We start from the raw sequence: 22,636 nt of genomic DNA on the forward strand, positions 1-22,636 counted from the left end.
GTTTGGTAAATACCACCCCAGTGTACAGTTAAGGCATCAAAAGGGTGGGGCTTTGTTTATAGTATGAGGCTATAGTTAATGGTCCTTATAAATTTTATGTCTTAATGTTTCAGAACACCAAAGTGGTTTGTATTTCACATTTAACATGGACAACTTTATGTATTCCCAACAATGACACACACACACACACACACACACACACACACACACACACACACACACCACAGGTTTTTCCTTATACAGAGAGGGCAAGGGATGGGTCAAATATGTTCCCTTGCATTCTCTCAATTCCACACTGATTTTATGAAAGTTCATAAAAAAAAAGAAAGACTAAGTCAGTCTGGTGCCAGTGAAATTATAGAGAACATGATGTTCCGATTTGGTCTTGAAGACTGATTTACTAAGAAATTAAGGAGGGTAGGGGAAGGCAGAAAAGAATGCTCCAAATAGAAGATGTTCCAGAAAGAAAACTTCCAAGATGAAGGGGAGGGTGGTCAGGGGACATGGGTAAGCTCTCAGATGGAAGAACATTTTCATCCATATATAAACAACACTGGAGAGAGAGAGAGAGAGAGAGAGAGAGAGAGAGAGAGAGAAGAGAAGAGAAGAGAAGAGAAGAGAAGAGAAGAGAAGAGAAGAGGAGAGGAGAGGAGAGGAGGGGAGGGGAGGGGAGGGGAGGGGAGGGGAGGGGAGGGGAGGGGAGGGGAGGGGAGGGGAGGGGAGGGGAAGGGAAGAGAGAAGAGAGAGGAGGGGAGGGGAGGGGAGGGGAGGGAAGGGAAGAGAAGGGAAGAGAAGGGAAGAGAAGGGAAGAGAATGGCTTTACCTTTGAACAAGCTCACAGTATGCCTCTGAAAAATATGCTCACTGTCACTCTTTCTTTAGAGAGTCCCAGAATTCTGGGGAAACTGCTGGCCCATGCCCACAAGTTTATTTCACACCGATTCATTATTCACAGTCTCTCTCAGCTCTTGTTTTTGCCCAAGTACTTTAGAACCATGAATCTGTTAATCATAGCCGCAATCTTGTGAGGAAAGAGACCCCTCTGTGCAGGAAGCCCCACATCTTCGACTGAGATACTGGGTCTCAGGAGAGTTGTGCTTCCCTCTCAGCTCAACCTACCCTCAGAATTAGATGTCTGAAAAGAACCTAAACTCCCAAAGGCAGAGCGGAGGCCTGAATATGAATAAAAGATGGCTGTGGCTATTTTGAAGTTCACAGCTGTAGAAGGTTTTAGAACACAATGTTTAAATGCACCCACAGATGGACAATACTTTTTCTAACAATGGAGAACTTTCCATAGTCTGAGCTGAAATAGTGACCTTTCTACTGCATCCTTTCTCTGGAAGGGACAACTTATTGGATACAAAATTGGCAGGCTCTGATATGAAAATGCTTTCAGGCAGAATCATTGTCCAGGCATCGTCCTATTGTTTGCCAAAATAGAGTGTGCAGAAATGACAAGAGAATCTCCTGCAGTGCAGAAAGGAAATTTTAGAATGGGTATAATATGTATGTGTATATATTATAAATGTGTATAACATATAAAATATCATTTAAATACTTTAAAATGTATATATGCTCAAAATGTACATATATGTATGTGTGTATGTATATGTATGTATGTGTTATATATATATATATATATATATATATAGTGTGTGTGTGTGTGTGTGTGTGTGTGTGTGTGCGCGCGCGCAATGTTTTGCAATGTTTTTCTTTTCTACTATGAGGGATGGAAAATCAAGAGTTTGGAGCTAGGCATGGTGATACAAATACAACCCAATACTTGGGAGGCTGAGGCCGCAGGATCCCAAATTCAAGGCCAGCCTCAGTAACCTAGCAAAAAGACCCTATCTCAAAATAAAAAAATGCAAAGTTACTGGGGGTATAACTCAGTGGTAGAGCATCCCTAGGTTCAATCCCTAGTACACACACACACACACACACACACACACACACACACACACACCTGGGAGACCAGGAAGTAACCCTCCCCTGAAACTAACAAGAACCCAATTAACCAGAGGAGTAATACACTTTTACTAAACAATGGCTAAAAACAAGTTTAAAATAAGCAAAAGAAAGCCAGGCATGGTGACACACACTTGTAATCCCAGTACTTGGGAGGCTGAGACAGAAGGATTACAGGTTAACAGCCAGCCTCAGCTACCCAGTGAGACCCTCCTCAACTTAGTGAGACCCTGTTCCAAGATAAAGAATAAAAAATAGGGGTGGAGGTGTATCTTGGAAGTAGAATGCCCCTAGGTTCTATCCTCAGTTCCACTAAATAAATAAATTAAATAAATAAATAAATAAGATACAATGTTGCAAGGTCTGGGGAAAGAAAACCTGGTCTACATCCCGGCTTTTCTACTTTATGCCAGGCATCGCCAGGTGAGTTTTTTACTTCTTGAACTTTGGCCATCTCTTCTGTAAAATGGATGTTATAATAGTATCTCCCGCTGTATCTACTAAAGCCCTTGATAGTTCCTGGTAAATAGGTGGGTCTCCATAATTAATAATAATTAATATTAATTTAGGGGCTGCAAACTAAAACACTCAGAACTGAGAGCAGATATTTTTTTAAAAAAATGGAATTAGTGGTCCTGAGATCATTGTGAGTAGCAGGATATACAAAGTAAATTGGGTCTCATTTTTATAAAAGAGGAGTCACAGCTGTGGGCAGTGGTGCACACTTTTAATCCCAGTACTTGGTAGGCTGAGGCAGGAGGATTGCAGGTTCACAGCCAGCCTCAGTGACTTAGTGAAGCCTTCTACAACTTGAGACTCTGTTTCAAAATAAAAATAAAATAGGCTTTGGGGTATAGCTCAGAGATAGAACCCCCCTGGGTTTCACCCCTAGTGTCACAAAAAAAGGAGTCAAATCCAGGCAATTACTGTTGTTCTGCAGTACAAGTCAGGTATTGACAGATGTCTAATTTTTATGTGAAATTACCCAAATTTCAAACATTTGTAACTAATTAATAAAAGCAAAACAAAACACTGTCCAGATCTCCACCTCCCAACAAAATAAAACAAAACAAAGCAAAACCAAGCGTCTTCGCGGGCCTGCCGTGGCCTTCAGACTGTCAGCCTGGGATCCTGACATTAGTTATTATGGAACGTGTACCATAAACTCTCCCACTCACTAAGCTTAAACAAGACAGTTGTGCTTGATTTCAGACACTGGGGGAAGGCGGTAGTGTGCAATATTTTAAGAAGCAATGGAAGTTTCCACATCAAAGGTTCCTAACTTCTCATTCCTAAAATCAGATCTTAATCTGCTGTGAACCGTGGCAAAAATGGCCAATTCCTGTTTTGTTAAGCAATCGCCTGTACAAAGTAGCACTTCCAACCAAATTTCCCCACTGTTTCCTGGTCATAAATATAAGACTATGCCTCTCCTTTACCCATTATATTACATTGTTTATATGCACCCAGATAATCTTTCCTCCTTAACCACGAGTAGAATGCTATTATATATTCTTTTCTGAATATTTTCCCTTGAATATTTATTTCTTTTATTAAGATATTCATGTATTAGTAGTTTAACAAATGTATTTACTTATGTAACCCACACTCTGTCATGACACAGAAAACTCCCAGCACCCCAGAACATCCTTACTGCTTCTTCTCAGTCCATCCAGAATTCCACACCAGTTCTGATTTCTAGAATCAAACATTCTAGAACTTCGCATACAGAGAGCCATCTAATATGTACCCTTTTGTCTCTTACTTCTTTTGCCTGATAAATTTTTATCTATATCTCTCCTTTAAGTTTTATCCCTAATGTTTATTCCAATACAAAAATCATAACTTCTCTCCAGTGTACTACAAATCATAATATGTGTGTTACTACCCCACAGTAAGCGCTCATCCCATGATCTTTTGGAAGTGAAACAAGTGTGGTGCTCACCAATGGCGTCGGCCCAAAAGCATACTGGGAAGGTACCGTGCACACACAGTGATCGGACCTGACTGGGGCAGGCACTGATTTGGAGTGCCTTCTAGTGGGCAGTATTTGGTGACCAGCAGACTTCAGACTGTGCCACACTGGAAGGGGCAGAGCTTAGGATAGGAAATGCATTTGGAAGAGCTGTCTCTAAAAATACTGAACCAAAAGGAGCTGGAAACAGGGAAGTGGTCAATCATGTGTCAAGATTTGAGTGGAGAGAGGCGAAATAAGAGCGTTTAGCATAGGCGGAGGTGGGACGAGAGATGGATAAAGTTTGATGAGCAGGAGACACGTGGAGAAAGATGAGGTTATCAATAGAGAAGGGAAATAGGATAATTCCCAAGATTCTCCCACAAATATGTATTGACTCCTTCCCTTCTTACATGGATTCACAGGTCAGGCCATACTGAGGACGGGCGCGGTGGCTAGGAGTCAACCCCAGGGGAAGATGGGCCACGATAGGAATGAGAGGCAAAAATTTGGAAATAAATATTTATTGTAAGTAGTGACATCAAAAAGAACCCTGAAGATTAGAGTCTGGATGACTACCAAGAAGTGGAGCCATTTACCTAAGAAACAGAGGGAAGAGAATGAGTTATGGTGGACGGAGGTGATAAAGAGCGAATTCCAGATATAACAATGAGTTTAAGATACCATAAATACATCCATGGGGTGGCGTCCAGCAAGCAACTTGACAATGTTGCTCCGGGTCTCAGGGGAGTCCAAGATGGAGGGATAGCTCTGGTAGTATCCATCCACCCAGAAGGTGGGGGTGGGTGCTGGAGCCGCAGTGTGGATGAAAGAGAAAAGACGTCCCTGAACCGCTGGCTTCTTGAGAGCAAATTGGTCTCTTTCTGTTTTATGTGTCTGCTCTAGGGAAGGCACTTCACAAATATTCATGAACTTTTGGCCTTCAAATGAATACTTCACTTGTAGGTTATCTTGGGAAATATTCTAAAATTGTTCAGTTAGTCTTAAAGTTACTCAAATTGACCTTCTGCACATAAACGCCTGAGCCTCTCAGCTAATCACATTCACTGAAGGAGCCCGCTCAGCAGTACTTCCTAGCATTCTAATTAAAGACGTGTACATTTATTGATTAGAATTTCCAGTAGCACCGCATAATGCCATTACTTGCCCTGTCAAGAAAAGGAGAGAAACAGTTGAAAGGTCCACTCATTGAAGGCTTTGCTTCAGAGAATTTGAAAATGAAGTAATTAAACTCACCCGAGAAGATATAAATGTGCAGGAAACAGATCCAGAAACACTGGAGTCTAAAGAATATTACTTCTCTCCTATTATAATTACAACGTAATTCTAATAAATAATTATAAATATGCACCCATCAATAAAAATGTGCACAGGAAAATCCTAATGCGTTAGACCATTGTCCTCATGAAGGTAATTTAATCAGCACGGCTGAGCCTTTCTTTGGGCATGCCCCTGCAATACACATGAAACAGAAGAGCAAAGTGCTTTTCTTTTCTTTATTTTTATGAAACCCAAAGTACTCTCTTTAAAAAGGCTTCCAATAGAGGAGTTCTTAGGACAAAGCAAACAAAAATACCCTGTACCAGGATGAAGTGGGTGGTGGATGTCTTCAATAGGACAGATGGATCATTTGGAGTGTGTGTGTGTGTGTGTGTGTGTGTGTGTGTGTGTGTGTTTCTAGGATTCTTTTATATATTTATTTTATTTTTCAGTGAGAGAAAATGGGCTTGGCACAATTAATTTTTCAACTCACTGGCATATGGAGCAAGCAAGAGAGAAGCAGCAGCCCCAAAATAGAAAATGGAGCAAATGGTAATGCCTAAAAATGTAAAAGGCTAGGAAAAGAGCTTTCAAGAATAAAAGTTATAGACAGCTTAAACTCGCCTTGTTAGAGTTTAAGGAAAAGCTAGCAATACTTGAAAGATCACAGGAGGATTGCAAAATCCGTGGAAGAGACAGAAATAGAAGTCAGACCCATAGTGGCTGAGGACCACGGGCCCAAAGGTCTATCAGCCAAGGTCCCTCGAGCAGCTCAGCCCTGCTTCCATCCATATCCTTTTCTAAATGCTGTTCCATGTAGCCTTCTTCTAACTCTACAACTTATCTCTGAATTGCTATTTTGCCCCTAGAATTTCAAAAGTGATATATATATATATATCCCTCAAATTATGTTACAGATCAGCTCAGGCATTTGCTTCTCCCATTTCAATTTTTCTGGTACAGAAATAATAATACATTCATTAGAGAAACATTGGAACACACTAAAAACTATAGAGAAATGGAGATATAATCCTCCCATCCCCAAACCACTATCCATTCTTCAATAGATTTTCTTGTGTTTTTTTTTCCTATGAATTTTTAATGAAGTTCAGGTCACATATGCCACTTCTAACTTTGGTTTCTCAAAACTTTTTCCCAGGGTGAATCAAATCTATTTCATTTCTAATGTTACATTTTTATTGAAATATATCTCACCTACAGTGAAGTCCACATCCCTCAAGTACATACCTCAGTGTATTTACACATGTGCACGATGATGCACCAGCCTCCCAGACCAGAATCTGAAACATAACACCCCTCCCCGGGCCACACCACATCCCTGCCCCTCCAGGATTCTGCTGAACAGATTTGTCACTGTAGGTTTGTTTTGCTAGTTTTTGAACTTTGACAATTCATGTAGTGGGCACTGCTCCATATTTTTCTCAACAGGATATCTGTGTGATTAATTCATGTTGCTGGTGTGTTTTTTAACTGAGCGTAATAATCCCGGAATAGACCACCATTAATGAATCCAATTCACTTGTTTGAGGACATTTGAATTTTTCCAATGTGTAGCCCTTATGAATAAAGCTGTTATATTATTGTAAATGTCCATCAGTGGACATTCATGCTATAGATGTATACTCTATATGTGTATGAATATATATACATATAAATATAGAGAGCATAGATGCATAGCAGATGTATATTTGCTTTTGATGGCACTGTCAAACACTTTTCCAAAGTCTTTTTTTTTTTTCAGTTTACACTTCTTCCAGCAATGTGGAATTCCAGCTGTTCCATATCTTTGCCAACACTTGATATTCTCAGTCTTTTCAATTTTAGCCATTCTGGAAGATGTATATGGCATCTCAGTGAGGTTTTAATCTGCATTTCACTAATGATGCTGAGACTATTTTCACATGCTTATTGGCCTTTCTGATTATTTTCTTTGGTGAAGTATTTGCCTTTCTGAAGTCAGGTCACAAAGGGAAGAACCCCAGCAATCTTTTTGACTGTTTGCCCAAGTCCTAGCACAGTGGCTGGTACATACTGAGAGTCCAGTAAGTAATAGTGAGATGAATGAAATAAAACAATACCTTCAGATATTGACACAATAAGAAAAAATATATAAAGCACCCGAGGAAAATATAAAGCTTTAGAAGACAGTTAAGAGAATTAAGATTGTTCTCCAAGGAGCAGTCTTCCTTCCCGCCTTTGTTTAAAACTGTACCCAAGCCGGGCGTGGTGGCGCACGCTTGTAATCCCCGCGCTTGGGAGGCGGAGACAGGAGGATCGCGGGTTCGAAGCCAGCCGCGTGCGAGCTGGCTTAAGAGACCCTGTTTCCAAATAAAAAAGTATAAAAATAGGTCTGGGAGTGTAGCCCGGAAGTAGAATGGTTTCCAGGAACCCTAGTACCACCAAAAATAAAAAACTGTACCCCAAATTCTCTGTACCTGGATTTAGTCAGCAGAAATTGTCACATCACAGTCCGATCAGCTACAAGCTGACTATAATTGATTTCATACGCATGCCATACTTCTAGCAGAAACCTTTTTTTCTAGCAGTATTCTAGGCTTTCTTCTATCTTCAAATATGGAAAGAAACATGTGAAGGGCACTAAGTAAAATGCATGTGAAATACAAATGAGGCGGAAAAGCGACCACTTGAATTCTGCCGTTATTTCCTAAGGGTTAAAAATAAACCATTCTTTGTTAATCCCCTTATTTTCCTTTATATAAATCTTGGTCACAGCAGTCAAATAAGATTTTGAAAGTGGCATAAAATCAAATCACTTTAATTAGATATTTCTTTCCTCTTATTTCTCATTAATTCTCATTTTCTCTCTCCCTCTCTCTTTTTTGTTTGAAAGAAACCAAACCCCAAGCACTCTACCACTCAATACACTCCTAGTTCCCCATCTTTCTTTTTCTTTCTTCTCCTGCTAAGCAAAACCATTAACATTTATGGCAACTATGTCTTCAAATAGGCTTTCAGAGTATAGTTTGTACCAAATAATCCTCTTGGAAAATGATGAATTTTCAGTATTGCTGTCGTTCTGACTGAACTACATTAACCTGTCAAAAAAAAAATCCATCTATTGAGCAACTACACAATTTTTTTTCTGACTTCATTTCTAAAACATGCCTTGCTAAGCTAATCTTTATTGCCTTCTAAATCATTGTTTCTATTTCAAAAAGTCTCTCATAGCTGACCCTTAACCTTTCTTTCAGTAATCTAGGCCAGTGGTCTGTAAACCTGCTGTCCATTCACTTGTGTATTGTGTATGGCTGTGTTAAGTAGTTGCAACAAAGACCATTTGGCTCACAAAAACTAAAGCATTTACTCCCTTGACTTTTAGGGAGAAAGTTTGCTTTAGGCTAGTCACACAAAAACTGCTGAACTCTTAATTTCTTAGAATTTGATCCATGTACCATCTGTTCATCGGCTTAATCTGTGAATCATTTCCTTGAGTTTGGTTAGAAAGGCTCCTGAAGATTAGAATTGTCATTTTTTCTTTCTTTTAAATCAAGAATTAATCTTGTAGGTTAACTGGGCACAAGACTTAGTACAAGACTTAGTCTTGGCAAGTGTTGAATCAGTCCCGCCAACAGTACTGCTGCAGCACTGCGGGAACGATGGATTGCAAGAGTGGCTCTAATCTTCACTCCTCCTGGCATCCACGCTCTTTGCCACATCTTTGCAATACCCTCTTACTTTGAGGCTGGCCTCAGCCACGTGACTGTCTCTTGCCTGTAGAAGAACAAAGAAGCAACAGTGTGTCAGCTCCGAGCTCGGGCCTCCATAGTCATGCGTGATTTTGCATGTTCTCTTGCCCTTCTGCTTCACTATGACAAGGACACCACTGGAATAGCCTGCTGGTGCTAAGAGGACCAGGGGAGAGTCATATAGTAGAGCTACACCAAACACAGTAGTGAGCTTGCATAATTCCCAGCGATTCGGCTAAAGTGGCTGACCCCAGCCAAACCTGTAAACTCACAGAGAAAATGATGCTATTGGCTGTCAGCTTCCGGATTCTGGAATGGTTCATAAGGCTGCCATAGCTAACTGATACAAAAGTGCCTTATCTGAGAATACACAACAGTGACACATTGCCTTGAAATCTTACAGACACAAAGTAAAAAGTTGTGACTTTTTTTTAGTGCTGTGAGGTTTTATGGGACTGTACTCTTTGAGGTGCTGTACACCAGCAGACAAGAGATGTTGACCTAATCTGGGAAGTTAGACAGTGCGTGGATGATGCTAGAAAGTTAATGGATGGAGCAACCAAAGAGACAATGGCTGAAACTTGGCCTGGAGGGAGGCATCGCTGCAGGGCAATCAGGAGAGGCCCAGGAAGTGGAGGAACCAGGCGGTGCTCAAGAAGGGTTGAGGACAGCACTGTGAGCAGCCTGGGTTGACGGTCTCTATGGAAAAGACTTAACTCCTGTTTTCCCTTCTCTTCTCTCTGCCAGGAGACCAACTAACCCTTGCTGGCACTGGCTGAAGATGCCATGAGAGGCTGTGCCAACTGGAAGTTCTCTACTCCCTTTCCCAGTGTGTGCAGATGGAAAGGGGGAAGCAGGCAATCTTGCCAACTATTTTGGCTGCGTATTTGGCTACTTAATTCCATCCTTCCAAAACAAAACGCTCGCATGGCTCTTGATATATATTTTTTCTCATCATAGACACTATCTATTGACTTACTACAAAGGAAAGTTAGGATTTCACTTTTACACTCTTCACACTAGATAACTAGAAGTCTAGAAATGGCACTTAACAACTGGAGGAGAGGGGTTGGTACTGGGAATCAACCCCAGTGGAATTTTTGTCCAAACAGAGCTAGCTTTCCTTCTTCAAGTCCATATTATATACTTATATTAGATGAAGCAACTCTGAAATCCAGCAGAGAAGAGTCGTGGTAACAAAGGAAAAAGATGTTCCTAATGCTTTGTGGTATTGGAAGCGAGAAGAAATAGAGATGGACAAGAGTTACCCAGAGTGAAGCCATGATCAGAAGTGACCCATGGGCCAGGCGTAATCCCAGTACTTGGGAGGCTGAGACAGGAAGATCACAGGTTCAAGGTCAGCCTTAGCAACTCAGTAAGACTCTTAGCTACTTAGCAAGACCCTGCTTCCAAATAAAAAATAAAATGGGACTAGGTATAGCTCAGAGAAAGAAGCCCCTGAGTGTAATCTTCAACACCACAGGGGAAAAAAGGAGGAGGAGGAGGAGGAGGAGGACCACAAGAAGGAGGATGACCAGAAGGAAGAGGAGGAGGAACCCATGGTCAGATTGTGTGCCCTGTAACAGTGTGGTCTCCTAAATCCCAAGGAGCTCCCTGGCTCGCCCTAGCATCCTAGTCTCTTAAGGTGACTACAGTCTCATATATTTTATCCCAATAGTTACATTCTTTGCCCTGCCCAGGGCTTTACATAATGTCTCAGGTTGGTTAGCTGCCCAGCACATCTTTGGCCCATACATGCCAGTGGGCCTTCCAAGATTATACCTCTGAATGACAGGCATTCATTCTGAATGCGACGTAGCACGGTGGCTGCACCTGCTGAAAGGTGCGTGGTAAGTTAATTATAACAAACAGAATGGTAATGAACAGCTCTAATGCCAAGTCCAGGGAGGACTCTATGACACATGGGGAGAGATTCTCCCTCATGAAACTACCAATTAGAGACAGACTACTATTACCGTGAGAGAAGCCTTAGAATAAAAATAAATAAAAACATAAAGACGTGGGTGAAGCCAAGAGCTTCAAAGGGAATCAGCTGATTAAATTCATACATCTTGCCGGGTGTAGTCGTGCACTCTTGTAATTTCAGCATTCGGGAGACTGAGACAGGAGGATTGCAGTTCACGGGCAGCCTCAGCGACTTAGTGAGGTCCTTTGCAATTCAGTGAGACCCTGTTTCAAAATCAAGAATAAAAAATAGGGCTGGGGGTGTAGCTTGGAGGCAGGATGCCTCTGGGTTCCATCCCCAGAACTGAAAAAAAAATCATACATCCTTTTGTTCACTTGGGTGTTTACATGTTTACTTTATATATAAAAAATGAGGATAGTGTTGGGTGCAGGGGTGCATGCCTGTAATTTCAGAGACAGAAGAGGCTAAGGCAGGAGGATTGCCAAGTTTAAGACTAGCCTGGAAAACTTAGCAAGACGCTGCCTTAAAATAAAAAAATAAAAAGGGCTAGGGATATAGCTCAGTGGTATAGTTCCCCTGAGTTCAATCCCCAGTGCTAGGAGGAAAAAAAAAAGGAGATAGTGAACCATTTGAGCCATTTAAAAGTTAAAAAGGGGCTCACTTCTATAATCCCAGTACTTAGGAGGCTGAGACAGGAGGATCATGGGTTCGAGGTCAGCCTCAGCAACTCAGTGAGGCCCTCAGTAACTTAGCAAGACCCTGTTTCAAAATGTAAAAAATAAAATAAAAAAAGAGCTAAGGGTATAGCTTGGAGGTAGAATATCCCTGGGTTCAATCCCCAGTACCAAAAAAAGAAGTCAATAGAGAGATGTTCCCCCACTCCGCTAACAAGCTGACGAGAGTTCTGTGTATCCCGTGTCATCTGCTTCAATTCACATGTCAGCATGAGGGAGGCTTCCCGTGCAACGTGTTAGGTAGAAGGCAGCACCAGGCTCGGGCATCTCTATCCCATTACGCACCCTGGTGTAAGCACGAGCCTGGGGAGCAGGCAACCATCCTGTGGGCCAGGGGAGACTCAGCAGCTCTCCCAGCCCTGTCTGTCCTTGGCTGTTTTAGGGAACCCAGAGCTCTGGTGGCCACCTGCTCCCTCCCCTCGGTGTGTGCCTGGCAATGTCACGCTCTGGTTGACCCACCGGTCGCCCACTCCAGCAGAGCTCATTTGCAGTGGCAGCTGTGACCGCCTCTCAAAGCAGAAAACCCCGCCCGGCGCCTCTATTCTCCTGCACAAAACCTAAAAGGAGCGCGCAGGACCTTCTTTCCCCTTTTGGAAATGAATGATGGTTAGTGATCAGCCTTTTGTTCAATGCAGATATTCTGATTACTACTCTGCCTCTCAGCCCAACCTTTAAAGGGATGGGCTTTACAAATGATGGTGACCCACACGTCAGCAGTCAGGTTTTAATAGGAAAGAGAAGGTGAACATCGCAGGTGCCTGAATTACCATTAATTGTCTACAAACACTGGCTCTAAGTACCGCCTTTAGAGCAGGAGGTAGTGAATCACTGTCCAAGTCTTAAATCAACAGCTGTCAAACTAGCTAATGCTTTCAAGGTGTGCCAGGAGGAAAGGGACCAGGTGACCTGTCCTATTAATGGGGGGATAGGTGAACAGGAGGAAGGTTTTATTGATTTATTTATTTACTTACTTATTTAGGTATGTATTTATTTAATTTTAAGCCAGGGTCTCACTAAATTGCTGAGGCTGACCTCGAACTTGTGATCCCCCTTTCTCGGTTCCCAAATATCTGGGATTATAGACATGGAACCGCCACGCCCGGCTATTGTTCTAAACCATCAAGAACCAGCTATTGAGAATAAGAAGTAAGACTTAAGCATGCTCATAGTTGTTCATGATATATCCCTTCAAAGTATCCCTCCATTAAAAATGTTATTAAAATGTATTGCCAGTGTTCTCCAGAGAGAACACGATTTTCAAAAAACGCAGAGTAGTGAGCCCCTTATGTTCTAAACATAAGGTGTGCCCGTCTTTCTTTAAGTCCCAAAGTAATTTGCCACATTCCAATTTAATTATGACTGAGATCCAAGTGAATTGCTGAGCGCTCTGGAGACAGACTTTCTGTAGATTCCAGCTGGTAGCCGGTGGAAGGATTCCAAATAACTTCAAAATGCACCATAGGGTAAAGAGAAGGAGAGTAGTAAAAAAAAAAAAAAAAGGAGAAAAGAGATAAATTTTTCCTTTCTGGTGACCACTGAAAATAATAATTAGATGTATGGCTTACTCTATTTATAATCTCTCAGTCATGTAATATTTTCTAAAACCTGCCCTATTTTTCCTGGAAATCGAGAAGAAATTTCATTCTTCTATGGTACGAGAAAAACATGGGGATCTAGATACATTTTAAAATTATAAATTTATTACTATTTTATGGATTTATTGCTATTTTATATGTTTTATTGCTATTTTATTTAGATATTACAAGGTAACCACATTTGCTTAGGAAAGCCATAAAATTGTGGTTTTCTGTCTTATTGTGTGTGTGTGTGTGTGTGTGTGTGTGTGTGTGTGTGTGTGTTATTGGGGAATTGAACTCAGGGGTGTTCTACCTCTGATCTACACCCCAGCCTTACCTATTTTTATTTTTTATTTTGAAACAGGGTCTCACTAAGTTGCTGAGGGCTTCACTAAATTGCTGAAGCTAGCCTCAAACCTGTGATCCTCCTGTGTCAGCCTCCCAAGTACAGGTGTGCACCACCACACCCAGCTCAGAATCACATCAGTAATGCATTAATGCATCCCAGTGAATAGGCGCAGTGTTGTTCTTAAAATTCAGATTCTACCTTTGAGGAGGGTCCAATGAGTGCCAAAGAATCTTCTCAAAACATCAAGTTGTACTACACTGTAGAAAGGGTGGAGGAGGAAAACACTGGGCAGAGCTCTTGGCCTCCTGCCCACATGGAGCCATTGTCAGCTGTAACTTTGATTGCTCTGATATCTGTCAACTTTTGTCTTCCCACTAGTATCTAAGGCAGATCGATAAAGAATACAAAAACCACATTACTAGGCTTTGAAATCATGGTTTCTGAAAATAATGTTCATTTACAGAAGAAAATATGATGGCACAAGAAGCCACCATGAATTATTCATCATTGACAGAGTGTGCCAGCCTTGCATTCCTCCCTTCCTCTTGACAAGTGTGTACATGTGGAGTGGAGCCGACCCAGGCTCCCCAGTCCTCCAAGTCCATGGAGGAAGACAAACGGGGCTCACTGAGGTGCTGGGCTCTCATCACTAAATAGATGGGAGCTATCAGGAAGGGACAGAGCCCGGCTGCCTTCCATGGGGTTGCCTGCTAGTCGGCTGTCTAGAAACCAAAATAAGTCACACTCTCTTATCTTAAGGACTCCGATTTCAAAAGAATAAGCAGCAATTGCCACAGCCTGTGGGTTTCAATGAAAGAGGCTGCAAGATTGGGTCTGAGCTGTCTGCTGACCATGGTGTTGGCTGTCGGCCCCTGGGGATGCTGGGCAGGATGAGCTGGGTCATTCCGGAAGCCAGACGCACCAGGAAGGAACTCTCTCCTAAAACAACTGTACAAAAAGCATTCTAGGGATGGCATCCAAAGTCCAACAAGACACCCGGCGATGTGACCACAGGTGTTTGCCCAGCCACCGAGGCCAGCTCCTTTTTAAACTGTAGACGGATCTGCCCACCTGCTTTTGGTGAAACTGAGCTGAGCTCTTGCTACAGAACAGTCATGTCAATTTTAACATCCCATTCTAGGAGTGATATCTGCAAAACACACTGACATATAAAGCATGTATTTTATATAAATATCTATTGTGGTCATAAATAGATAATCGTGTTGACATATTCTAATAAGCATAAGACGACTTTGTCCAATGGGAAAGCCCTGCACTTTCATCATCTTTAAAGACATGGTCTATCCCAGAAGGAACTACGCCCAGTTGACAAAAGGGACAGTCAAACCTTTGTAGTCTTCAGCGATGTGATGAGGGTCCATGAGTTCGGTCATTTCCAGGTCACTAGCAGGCACCGGGCTCTAGAAATGCAGCTTTTCTCCACCCGGGTGGCACTCTGAGAGGCTGCATCCACTCCTGGGAAGAGAGGCTTGGCCTGGCTCTCCTCCAGGGACTTGTGGGCTGAGTTAGACTGGAGGGAGGGTGTGCCTCAGTGGGTGTGCCTGGCCAGCTCAGGAAGAACGAGGAGTTTCCGGGCTGATCCCAGCTCCTTCGTCACCTACAGGGCCCTGGTCCTTCTCTCCCCACATCTCCTGCCAATGCCAAGGACCGCTCATCAGAGCATGTGGGCTCACTGTCACCTGGCCTGGGAACACGGCTAGCCACTTCTGGGAAGCTGTGCTAAATTGCGCCAAGAACGTTCCTGGGATTTCCCTCCATTCTTCACAATCCAGAAGCCGGATTTTGGTCACTGTTTCTTTACAACCCCTCAAACAGGAGACAAAGAAGAAAAGAATCTTCTCCCAAGCCTTCTGCCTTGATGAATTAGCCTCTCAACCAGATGGGCTCCTATTACAATTTTTTTAAATACTAGGGCTTTTAAAACTACTATAACTTGCAGAGGCTTCTTTTTTTTTTTCTTTTTCTTTCTTTTTTTCCTTTTTACTGCCAGCCTAGTTAGTTGTCACAGCTTTGGAAACTGTCCCCGGACAAAGCCCTAGTAGGAGGCAAGGCAGTGACTTGGAGCCATTTTCTATTAGGTACACTCTCTGAAAACAATGACCTCATCCGGAAAGGCTCAGGAAAGAGGCATTTTTCCCTTTAGTCATAAGGCTCTGCTGCTCGCTTGGTCACCTGCCACCCATAGCCCAGCTCTTCTCCCAGGAATTTCTGAACTTTGGGGATTTTGCACATTGGAGAAGTTACTAAGCCAGTTCAAATGGGAAGAGACACTGAGACACTGAAGACAAATATCTTCAGCATTTGATACATATATTGGCTGAGAGATAGGAGGACACTGGTATAATTGGTTTGGGGGTCTTTGTTGTTGTTTCATGGGTTTTGTTGTTATTGTTGTTACTGTTTTATTTGTAATAATGGCAATTGAACTCAGGGGCATTGTACTTCCAAGCTACACTCCCAGCATTATCTTTTCATTTTATTATATTTTGGTAGGGAGGGGACTGATGGAGACTAGAGGTATTATACCTCTAAGATATATCCTTAGCCTCTTTTTTTTTTTTTTTAAAGAGGGTCTTGCTAGGTTGTTGAAATCTAAAGGCTGTCCTGGAACCTGTGATCCTCCCGTAGCCTCCCAAGTACTGGGATTATAGGTGTGTGCCACCATGCTCGGCTTTTATTTATTTTGGAACAGGGTCTTGCTAAATTGCTTAGAGCCTTGCTAAGTTGCTGAGGCTAGCTTCAAACCTAAAATTCTCCTGTCTCAAGCTACTAAGTACTGGGATTACAGGCATGCACTACTATGTCCGGCTGGTATAATTGCTTTAAGTTTGAGGGTAGCGCATTTAATTCCTCCAGTAAGGACATAACCACCAGCACCTGCTCTGAGGTATTTCTTTAATAGAGGCCCATAATCCAGCCACTGAAAGAAAACACTAGTTGAAACACTCTGGTAAAGGAAAAAGTAGTTTGTTTTGTTTTGTTTTTTGGTGGTGGTACTGGGATTGAACCCACAAACATTCTGTCTTTGAGCTACACCCCCAGTCCATTTTATTTTTTATTTGGAAACGGGGTTTTACTAAGTTGCAGAAGGCCTTGCGAAGTGACTGAGGCTGGCAGCGAACCTGCGATTCTTCTGTCTCAGCCTCCCAAGTACTAGGATTACAGGCATGTGCCACCACCCCTGGCTAACTACAAAGTCTGATAAATTGAAGGTTCTGGGGTTTCTGTCTTCCTAACTATGTATTTTCTTTTGCACTGACTCTGCTGGTTAAACAGACTCCCAAGTCCCCTGTGGTCCCTTACCCTGTTCAGGCCACTGCCTAGAACTTGGTGCTTCTGATAATGTCCTCCTGACTTGACGGCAGCACTAGGCGCCAGACGAAGGCTCACAACTGGATGGCTCATTGATAAAATGCCTGGCATTTGCCGAGCTGTCGTGTGCTATCTGCTGCCAAATGGCCAGTTGCATTTCTTGAAATCTAATGATCCTAATGCCTAGCATTCTCATGACAGCAATTCTGTATCTCAGTTCTAACAGTTTGTCTTGTTGGTAGTGGTGTCTTGTGATTTTTACTGTAAGAACGGAACAGACTCTAATAGTTGCATTTTTTTATTCTTGTCGGCTTTCATTTAAAATGTATGTGATGGGTGCTAGCTTTTCCTCCTCCCCACAAACTCTAATTCTTACCCCAATCTAATTTTAAAAGAGGGAAGAAGAAACCAAGTGTAACACTTTAGCTATTTTCTGGGGTTTAAATAGGGTTCTGGTTTCAAAGTGTTGATTACATCTGGGGGAAGAGGGCAATCCAATCTTGAAATCTGATTACCAATAAAGTAATTCCTCCCTCATTATAGTTCTCCACATCTGACTTCTGTTAATTGAACCAGAGATAATTTGGTTGGCAATTTATCAGAATCAAGAAGCCAACTGCTTAAAACACACAACTATTTTCTAATTAAATGGCGGTGACACTTCTAAAATGCCATTTCAAAATCAGGGACACTGCTGTCTCCTTACCCTATACAACCTTCAAACCCAGGAGCAGAAGCTTTTCCCAAACTGTGATCCTAGAACTCATCAAAGGAAAGTGATCATCAGTCAGCAAATCTGACACATAAAAGCCATTTAAATCACGTATTCACCTGCATCTGAAAAAATGTTCAATTGAACATTGTTAAACAGGTTTCTCAACCACCGACTGAAAATGCATTAATATGCAGGCGTGCCTTATAACGTAAGAGATGAGTAAGATAAGAAGCATTTCCTAAATTTTTTCAACCAAAGAATCTGTGAGCTCAACATAGCTATCAAACACAAAACAGAGTTTGGAGATCTCAGCTCCAAAAAAGCAGAGAGCTCAGAGGGATTTCAGAGAAAATTTACAGTGGAATTTGAAAGATGAGAAGTCTTAATGCCAGGAGAATTTAGGGGCTTGGCCACGGCCCCACAGAATGTATGAGGACAATCCTTCCTTCTTGGGACGCCGGGCCTTGGTATTAGAACCCCTGTGCTGGGCTATCTGCAAGGCTCTATTTGCAGGTAAGTTATGGCCCTCAGTGACATCATCCCGCCCTGGGAACACAGGTGCTGCTGTGCTCTTAGGCAACTTGTGCACCTGCCGACCGATCATGTTAAAGACAGGTCTGCTTTGCAATTACAGATCAGGAGATGAATATAATTTATGGCAGGCTGTGAGTGGAAAATAGCAGATATCAGTAATGAAACATTCACAGGGCCCTGGCCTCATCTTTTAAGCTAAGCAGAGGAGACAGAAACTTGAAGCAAATTGAATTCAGTAAGAAAAATGATTCCGCTGGGAAAGATGTAAACCAAATTTCTTAAAAGGTCATATTTGATAAGGAAGAAGAACCTGCTAGACCTTATCTGGAAAAAAAAAGTTAAGAAGCACTGATTTGTCATTCCCCCTGAACCTGTGCTCCAGCGAGAATCTGTTAGAAGACCAGGTATCCGGCTCTGATGGAAGCTCAGCCAGGGGACTGGGTTGGAGGGACCAGTTTCAAGGACTAAAAGAACCGCAGTTTGTCCCACCCTGAAAGGGAAAGCTTCAACTAGAAACAGTCTTTGTAGCACACAACTATCTATGCTACCAGATCTCATTTCTGCTTATGATTTTTGAGAAGAGCCCATGGAATTATTTTTGTGCCTGGAAAATAAATTTTACAGACTTTACTAAGATATTATCAATTCCTGATTTTTTTTTTTGTGGGGGGGGGTTGTTATGTTTCTGTGGCGCTAAGGTTTGAACCCAGAGGCATTCTACATTTGAGCTAACCCCCAGCTCAGTTTTATTTTTTTATTTGGAAACAAAGTCTCACTAAGTTGTGGAGGGCCAAGTACTGAGATTATAAGCATGCACCACCACACCCAGGTCAATTTCTGTTATATATGGCCACTATATAGTGGCCACATAGTGAGGCTGGCCTCAACCCTGCAATCCTTCTGTCTTAGCCTTCCAAGTACCAGGATTACAGTCATATGCCACCACACCTGTCTTCTCCTGTGTCTTTTATTCAGTGTGGGTCACTCCCATGTTGCTCCAGAAACTTCTCTTGGGAAGCTACATTCAGACTTAAAACAGAAAATGTACCACATTTTAAAGTGAATGAGGCTGCTACCCATAATCACCAACTCTAATTCAACTATGCAGTTTAATTTGGGGATATTTTATTTTAATATTCTGCATTAAGCTGCCTATTTAACAATTTGCTGACAGCAAAACATTCATACTTGGTCTCTAATGAAAGAGACCATTTTATTTATGGTCTCAAGCCGACTAATTATTCCAAAGATTTTCCTATTGATTTTGGAACCTCTTGGTGTCTCATCTTTCTGCCTGCGTTTATCTTTCAACTCTTCCCAGAACATCATTTCCTTAGTTCACCAAAGGGAGCTGGGCCATGCATCCCAACTTTATAGAATTAGTGAAAAATCCAAAATATAAAACCAAAAAACTCTGAACTCTGTTCCTTGGCCTGACATTTCACATTTTCCCTAAAAATCTTTCACAAAAAAAAAAAAAAAAACAGTCACAAAATCCAAATTCAAGAAGAAATTTAATTTTAATAATGGATCAAAGACAATATGCATTTAAGTTTTTCAAAATTAGTCAGCACCACATTGAGGAAGCCCTGCTGAATATTTTTAGGGTTCCTAGTAACCACCCATTGGGGTCAAGGACAAAACTGCCTCTAGCAGTCAAAAACAGGGGCATTCTGACACCCCACGTTCTATGCCTTAGAACACGGTACAGACAGATGGAGCTAAAAGAACCTTTCCATCCCAGGCCAGCTGTTTTCTACCTACTGAATAGAACGTGGATAGGTGAAGGGCTGAGAAAGGTGGCCTGGATTACACCCAGCAGAAAAACTGCGGACCTAGTACTTTATTTTCTGGGCTTCCAAATAAGCCTTCATTGGAAGAAAGGGTTCCATGGCTAAGAAGTACGTGTTTATGCACTTGATGGAAAGTTCCCATCCTGCCCAATCATTTCATTTTAGAAAGGAGGAGAATGAAAGCCAATAAGAGGGACTAGACCCAGGTTCCAGAGTGAGTGACCCAGGGAGGTTTCGGCCAGCTCTGGGCTCTGAGCAGTGCACTACGGCACACACACCAAGTCCATGTCCGGGTCCTCATCCTCCACAGAGCTCACTCCTGCCCCCTGCAGCTCTTCCTACCTCACTCCACAGCCCCGTGTGCATGCTTGCTGGCAGAGTGCTGCTGGTTGTTACTGTGCTTTTTATTTTGAATATTTTAAAAATACTAAACAGAGGAGCAAGGGACAGAACAGTAACAAGAACCCAGCCAATATAAAATGAAAAAAAGAAAAGAAATTTTCTGAAGCTTAATGTAAATCAATAGAAAGTAATATTTGAGTGCCAGGCATATTGGTACAAGCCTGCAATCCCAGTGCTTGGGAAACTGAGACAGTAGGATCCCAGGTTCAAGGCCAGTCCGGCAACTTAGCGAGACCCTGTTTCAAAATAAAAAAATAAAAAAGCTGGAATTGTAGCTCAGAGTTGTAGAATTCTTCTCGGTTCAATCCCCAATACCAATATAGATATATTTATATATTTACTTGTGTTCACACTCAAATTAGAATGGAAGCAGGTAGAAAGGATGCAGATGCTCTTTAGGATCAGCCTAGTCATTGTAACCTTCACCCTTAAAGTTTTGTATATATATATCTGAGCTCAGTGTGTGGGGTCCAGCATTCAGAAAACATCATTGAACTACTTGGCTCTGTGGTCTACCTGTCTGTCTGTCTGGGGTTGTCCTATAGAGTAGATGCTGAGTATTCCTTAAAGGTCCATGTGTTGAAGCGTTGGTCCCCATGGCGGTTCTGCTAGTAGGTGGTAGAGCTTTACAAGGCCCAGGAAGGTCCTCAGGTCATGGTGGGATGAGCCCTTGCAGGTCCTGGCTCCCCACTCTCTTCCTCTTTCACCCTTTCTGTACTGGCTGAGGAGGATAGCAGTTTGCGCCAACACACACTCCTGTCTTTACAAAGCAATGGGGCCAATCGATCACAGACTAGAACCCCCAAAACTTTGAGTCAAAAGCTCATTTCTCTGTGCAGGTTAATTATCTTACATGTTTTATTACAGTAACACAAAGCCGACTGATACATATTGTATTCTGAATAAACATCAAAGTTAAAGAATTCCGCTGCTAGAAATACCCATGATTTTGCAGCGGCATCAACAAGATGAGGACAGCCCCACGTATCACAGGAAAAAGGGCTCTCATGTATGAGGCTCTGCACAACCAAACCAAGGGGCTTCAAATTTTGATCTCTGCATGCAAGAGCTTATTAAGGTGTCAGTTCTTTGGCAAACCAGAAATTCCAGGTTTCCTTTGCCATTGCACCATTGCTGTGGCAACTGGTCCTTATCGCATGACTCAGTTGACATCCCACGCAATATTTCTTTTGCACACCTGTGAGATTCTCCTAATTACAGCCTCCCTGAGCCATCATCCAAGTGTGATATCCACATAATTAAGAACTTGGCAAGATTAGTTAAAATCTTTCCTTACAAGCATCAGTGCCCACAGAAAGCCAGAGAAGTGCGTCTTACAATGCACGTTGAGGACCATTTGCCCAGGTCCTGGTGAATGCCTTCCTCCTCCTTCCTGGCTGAGGAAGTAGGGAAGGAATTAGAAATTGGCCACAAATGCTGACTTGGTTTCTAGGGCTGTCAAAACAAAATACTACAGACTGGGTGGCTTAGACAACAGAAATTTCTTCTCTCAGAGTTCTAGAGGGCAGAAGCCTGAGAGGCTGGTTTTGTTCTGAGATGTCTCTCCTTGGCTTGGAGCTGACCGCCTTGTGATATGTCCTCACATCATGGCGGGTGGCCTGTACTGCTCACCGATTTCTGGTATGTCTGACTCTTTTTTTTTTTTTTTTGGTGGTACTGGGGTTCCTGGGAGCCCTTCTACCTCCGGGCTACACTCCCAGACCTATTTTTACATTTTTATTAGGAAACAGGGTCTCCTAAGCCAGCGTGCGTGGCTGGCTTCGAACCTGCACGATTCTCCTGTCTCTGCCTCCCAAGCGCGGGGATTACAAGCGTGCGCCACCACGCCTGGCTTTGTCTGACTCTTTTTTACTGTGGTCCTGAGGATTGAACCCAGAGGCATTTTATCTCTGAGATACACTTCCAGTCCTATTTTTTAAAATTTGAAATAGCATCTAGCTAAGTTGCTGAGGGTCTTGATAAGTGGCTGAGGCCTCAAACCTGCAATCCTCCTATTTTAGACTCCTAAGGCCTGGGATTATAAGCATACATCACCACATGGGGCTTCTGGCTCTGTGTGTGTGTGTGTGTGTGTGTGTGTGTGTGTGTGTGTGTGTCTCCATCTAAATTTCTTCTTCTTATAAGGACATCAGTCATACTGGATTAGAGCCTATCCTAACACCCCCTTAAAAATTAAATTATCTCTTGAAAGGCCACACCTTCAAATATAGTCATTTCCTGAGGGACTGGGTTAAATACAAATTTGGTGATGATGGGGACACAATTCAACTCAGATGCCTAATGGACCCTTTTGTCCATTATTATTATTAAACCCCGG

General features: G+C 42.4%; 1 protein-coding gene across 5 annotated transcripts in view; it reads right to left on the minus strand.

Annotated features, from left to right (window-relative positions):
- ABLIM1 (actin binding LIM protein 1) overlaps positions 1-14,915 on the minus strand; it is a gene marked incomplete at both ends in the record, with an annotated part of 233,804 nt that extends 218,889 nt beyond the window's left edge. For 4 of the 5 annotated variants that reach the window (XM_080695096.1, XM_080695104.1, XM_080695100.1 and 1 more), the window contains one exon: positions 14,870-14,915. In XM_080695096.1, coding sequence (XP_080551222.1) covers positions 14,870-14,915 — 46 coding nt within the window. The remainder of the gene's footprint in view (positions 1-14,869) is intronic. The other variant, XM_080695101.1, reaches the window with a different exon arrangement.
- Positions 14,916-22,636: the final 7,721 nt, after the last annotated feature.

Source organism: Muscardinus avellanarius (genome assembly GCF_963383645.1).
Source record: "Muscardinus avellanarius genome assembly, chromosome: 4".
In the NCBI taxonomy this organism is placed as follows: domain Eukaryota; kingdom Metazoa; phylum Chordata; class Mammalia; order Rodentia; family Gliridae; genus Muscardinus; species Muscardinus avellanarius.